Genomic DNA, 5275 nt, shown 5'->3' with positions numbered 1-5275 from the left:
TACGAATGCAACTTGCAATAATGCAGTTATTGATTGACGCGCGACTACTTTTCTTTTTTAAGAAGAGAGATTTTTTTTTTTACTTTTTTATTATTTTATTTTAAGTTTCATTTCCTTTTCAACTTTACAAGCTAAGTTCAAGTTATCAAGTGCCATATGTAACCAGTAATCAAGGTATTGGGTAGATATTGAATAGATAAATTATCAAGTTACTATATATATATATATATAACGAATGAATTGAGGAAATTAATGAGCATCAAATAGATTGATAGAATTAATTTAATCACGATATATTGATAATTAATTATATTTCTCAATGATTTATCCTTATCAGTTGCGGGAGAGGGCTATGATTCTTCGTATCAGGATGAATAACGTTAATTACGACGTTAATGTAATTGTTAGTTGGTAATTAATTAAGACTTTTAGTACATTTCGTGAGCGTTACACCATAATAATGACAATAATAATAATAATAATAATATCTTAAGAAATATTAAAATAAATCCGACAGAAACCGCGGGCCTGGGAAGTCAAATTAACGTAATACAGATGTGCGAACATGATGTCTATGTTGGACTTTCTCCAAAACATTCAAAATAAAGCTAATCAATTTTTTTTTTCCTCATAGCTCTAGTATCTCAAGTTCTGGCCATACATGGTTGAAGTAATTCTAATAATTTTGTCAAGTTTTATTTTTAATTTTTATAATTTTTTAAATATTTTTAGTTTCAATAATTTTAAAAAAATTAGGAGATTTTTATTTTTCAAATATATATAAATTTTATTTTTTCAATGGTTTTAGTCCTTAAAACATTAAAAAAAACTATAAAGACTGAAGAGAAACTCGATGAAATTACTAAGACGAAAGGTTTTATCTTTCCTTCTTTAAAAGATATCCTTCTATCAAGAATTTAATCACTACTATATATTTAGAGATTGAACTTGAAATTTTTAATTAAGTTGGATCAATTTTTTTACTAATTGAACCAAGAACACAATGATAGTCGAGCTTATCAATTTGATTCATGTGTCTCCATTTCTTGGGCCTAAAGAAACCAGCTAGGCTCCTCCTTCTTTTTCTAACAGATTTTACTTTAAATTACGTGTTTCATGGCTGCATGACTAACATCTTTTTCTTGAATATTTTAGCAAGTTTCTGAAATATGGTATTAATTAACAACTAATTTAGATTTAAGCATATTTTTCCATTCCATTAAACAAATTTAGTGGTTGCTTTTTTTCCTCCAATTTTTGTTTTTAAAAATTATTTTGAAAACAAAACAAAAAAATTGTTTGATTACATCCATTTAAAAACAATTTTAGGGTTAAAAAATTGATAGATAGTGGCTGGTGATTAATAATAGTGACATATCATAGTAGTTAGCCATAGTTAATAGTTTACAATAGTTAAATTAGTGTCTTTAAATAAAAAATTAAAAATAACTCTAAGATGTTTTAATTTTTCTTTAAAAAATAGAATAGTTTTAAAAATATCTAAATTCAAAATACTTACCTAAATGAATTTTTTAATTTTTTATTTTAAAAGAAAAAATGTTTTAAAAACATAAATCTTTTTCCTTATTTGAAAAATTTAAACCTATCCTCATCTAATCAGATCACTTTTACAAGGTTAAAACAATACTCTTCTTCTGATTCTATTTATAAATTTCTTTTAACATGTATCATCAAAATTAAGGAAAATTTTAAAATTTATTAATTTGTCTAAAAATTTAAAAAGTTTTCAACATTACCTATATTAAATATACATATTTTCACAATATATTTTTTTTCTCAAACATTCAATAGGTAAAAAAAATTGTGATGAAAATTTAATGGTATGACTTATAAATAAAATAAAAAATATCCTCTCATTTTTCTCTATAAATAATAAGATATAAGACCGGAGGGAGTAATGTTTATTGTTGTCGTTGATTAGTAAAATTCGAACCCTTTGCCCTTGACCTTATTTACTCTCACAACCCAATTATAATTTTTATTATATTTCTTTAATTTTAATCTAACAATTTAAATTTTTACGGAATTAGATTTTTATCAACTTGTTTATTGAATAAAAAAATACTGACTTATTTCTGTAAATCATGTTAGAACTTGACTAAGATCCAAATCAAGTTGAAACAAAAACAGTTAGCGGTAAAGCGCTCGCAGCAACAATTTTTCTTTCATATGCATAACTTGAACTCGTTACCTTTTTTATTTTAGAAAAAAAAAGTGCCAACCCACTTAAACTAATTAAAGTTTTTTTTAGGTAATGGCAATTAAAAATTGTCAAAAACTTTCATGACCCAATAATATTCTGAACGCAACAAAACTTGCTGGAATAAATATTACATCAAACAGGGCTTCATGTCTTAGAAAGCATATCTAACATTTAAATAATAGAATTAATTGGATAATATTACATTCTTTAAGATGATTAAGGTACTGAAAACTAACTTGCCATTGAATCAGTTAAAATATTAATTTTAAAAATAATGATTAAAACTTTAACCAAAATATGATCAAATTATTTATAAATAAAATATTTTATTGAATTGGTTAAGTTCACCTTGATTTTTATGCTATAAATATAATAAATATAATAAATCAATGGGACATATTTACATAAAGTAGAAGAAAGTGGGGATGAAAATAAATTCTAGCAGGGACGTTCAATAATTTACTCAATGTTGTCAGGTTGCTGAAGCTCATAGGCCCAGTTGTCTTTCTTCATATTCAGGGGGAAGTATGATTACAAAGACACAAACACAAGTCATTATCAAACCGTCTTATATTATTAATCACTATTATTAATATTATTTTCCACAATTTTCTCTCACAACTTTCTTCTTCTATATATGCACAAATTAATGCAGCCATCTGCCTTCTTAACCTGCTACTGTCTTTAAAAACTCCTCTTCTTTCATTCTCCTCTGTTTCTCTCTCTGCAATATACTCTGTTCTGTGTTCCTTTGTAATTGAATTCTCTCTCTCTCTCTCTCTCTCTCTCTCTCTCTCTCTCTCTCTCTCTGAGAGCCTTTTCGTTGCCAAAACAATAAGAAAAAAGAGATGGGTGCTCTTGATTTTCTCTCAGATTACTTCTCAGTTTCTACGCCAAAGAAGAAACGCAAGGCAATGCAGGTTATCTGTCTTCTCCCACCCTGCTTCGTACTCTGTTTCTTCGTGTGTGCCTTACTGATAAATAGGTTTCCGTAGTAGAAGTAATTGCATGTGAATAAATAGTAAGAATTTTTTGCGAGTTCTGATTTTTTTTTTTCTTGTTGTTCTGTGTATCTTGTAGACCGTTGAAATCAAGGTGAAAATGGATTGCGATGGCTGTGAAAGAAGAGTTAAGCATTCTGTTTCCGGCATGAAAGGTTCATGACTCTCTCTCTCTCTCTCTCTCTCTCTCAAAAACAGGAAAATCAGAAATTAAGCCAATCAAAGATACCTTAAGTAAGCTCATGTAGGACAGCCTTAATTTGAATTCTGACATAATCTGTTTTGTGGAGCAGTGTTTAACCAACATCATAATTTAGCACTAAAGGTCCTCAAAACAATGAGAGAGAGAGAGAGAGAGAGAGAGAGAGAGAGAGATCAGAAGAAGTCACAAGTTGCAGAAAAAAGTTCTGACCATCTTTAGCTGAGAAAAGTCTCATATAATGGAAAAGAAGCCATTAATATCATCAGAGTCATCTTAAATTTCCTAGGTCTACTGTAACATATATTCAAACAAAAGTAACAATACCCACTAGCCACTAGGTTGCAGTTTAACAAGACGAGGGCTATTAAGGGAATGTTTGATTTCCTGTCAACGAGAGCCAAATCCAAATCAGATAATAAAAGTCATGTTTTTTAATCAGAGAGCCCATAAACTTCCTTTTGCAAACTGGTTTCCAAACACACACAAGATGATGAGTTAACAACTCAAGATGTGAATGATGATGCAGGGGTGAAGGAAGTGGATGTGAACAGGAAGCAAAGCAGAGTAACAGTGACAGGATATGTGGATCCAAACAAGGTGTTGAAGAAAGTGAAGAGCACAGGAAAAAGGGCAGAGTTTTGGCCATACATACCCTATAACCTAGTCGCGTACCCTTATGTGGCTCAGGCTTACGATAAGAAGGCTCCTTCTGGGTATGTCAGAAACGCTGTCCAAGCACTTCCTAACCCTCATGCTCCTGATGAGAAGCTCACTTCTTTCTTCAGTGATGAAAACCCTAATGCTTGTTCTGTTATGTGAACTGAAACCAGACAGCCATAACCATGTATGCTTTGTTTATTCAATTTGTTTTCTGCTGCTTGTAATGTAAGTTTTGTCTCCGTGTTTGGCCACTAGGGGAACAGATTTTTATTTTTTGTGTTTGTAGAAATGTAGTTTCTTGTTTTGCTGTAGGACCTTGTAAGAGTTGTGAATTATAGTCATATCACTTCTCAGTTTTAATTTGTTTGGTTATTTTGTTTACTTTTTCAAAGATCAATCAAAGCAACCTGCTTGACGCTCCCTCTCAAAAGAAACAATCAGTTCAATCTTTTCAAAGTGATATTATATTTGTATTAATGTTAATTACCTTTTGAAAGCAAAACAGATGATGATAAAGAATATAATGAAATGGACGGCAATGCTTTTTCTCAAAGCAAAGCAGGATATTATTTTTCCTAATTTACAATCTCAATTGTTTTTTTAAGAGTTATTATATAATTTTCATCGTCCATTTAAAATAATTATATATATATACACGTTTTATTTTGTTTAATTCATCATATATTTTTTTTATTGAAAATAATTATATTCGAGGCTCAGGCACTAAATTTGACATATTATATAATGTCAAGAGATAAAAATATTTTAAAATTTTTTTAAAACTAATTATGAATACCTTTGCGTTTCAAAAGGAATAATGTCACTCCAAAAGTATTAGAAGTAAAGAAATGTTATTCTTTTTTAACTTTTGACTAATATCTGACTGACAAAATTTTTTTAATGTATGAAAATGTTACACTTATCACCAATTTTCTTTTTCTATTTCTTTTTTGTACTTTCAAGTTGGAGAAGTCCAAAAATGGTGAACAGAAAGGAAAATCAAGGAAGGAAAAGAGAAAATACTCCTTGCATTTCTTTTTATTATTCATTGCATTTGCAATTGCATGTCCGCAGAAGCGTTTCTGGACTACAACACAAGCTTATTACAAGGCACTAATAATAATAATAATAATAATAATGGCTAATAGTATCTTGGAAAATCGGATCTCTGAGAGTAATTGGCAAGAA

General features: G+C 29.2%; 1 protein-coding gene across 1 annotated transcript; it reads left to right on the top strand.

The window, feature by feature from the left end:
• The first annotated feature begins 2905 nt into the window (after positions 1 to 2905).
• LOC129311644 (heavy metal-associated isoprenylated plant protein 20-like) lies at positions 2906 to 4447 on the top strand. Its single transcript, XM_054954032.1, has 3 exons — positions 2906 to 3144; positions 3305 to 3380; positions 3954 to 4447. The coding sequence occupies exons 1-3, from the start codon at positions 3073 to 3075 to the stop codon at positions 4244 to 4246; spliced, it is 441 nt and encodes a 146-aa protein (XP_054810007.1). The 5' UTR covers positions 2906 to 3072; the 3' UTR covers positions 4247 to 4447.
• The last annotated feature ends 828 nt before the right edge of the window (positions 4448 to 5275 follow it).

Source organism: Prosopis cineraria, unplaced genomic scaffold (assembly GCF_029017545.1).
Source record: "Prosopis cineraria cultivar Desert tree isolate PC_DT_omini unplaced genomic scaffold, ASM2901754v1 PC5, whole genome shotgun sequence".
Taxonomy (NCBI): domain Eukaryota; kingdom Viridiplantae; phylum Streptophyta; class Magnoliopsida; order Fabales; family Fabaceae; genus Prosopis; species Prosopis cineraria.
The sequence above is the reverse complement of the archived record's forward strand: the minus strand, read 5'-3'. Positions and strand labels throughout refer to the sequence as shown.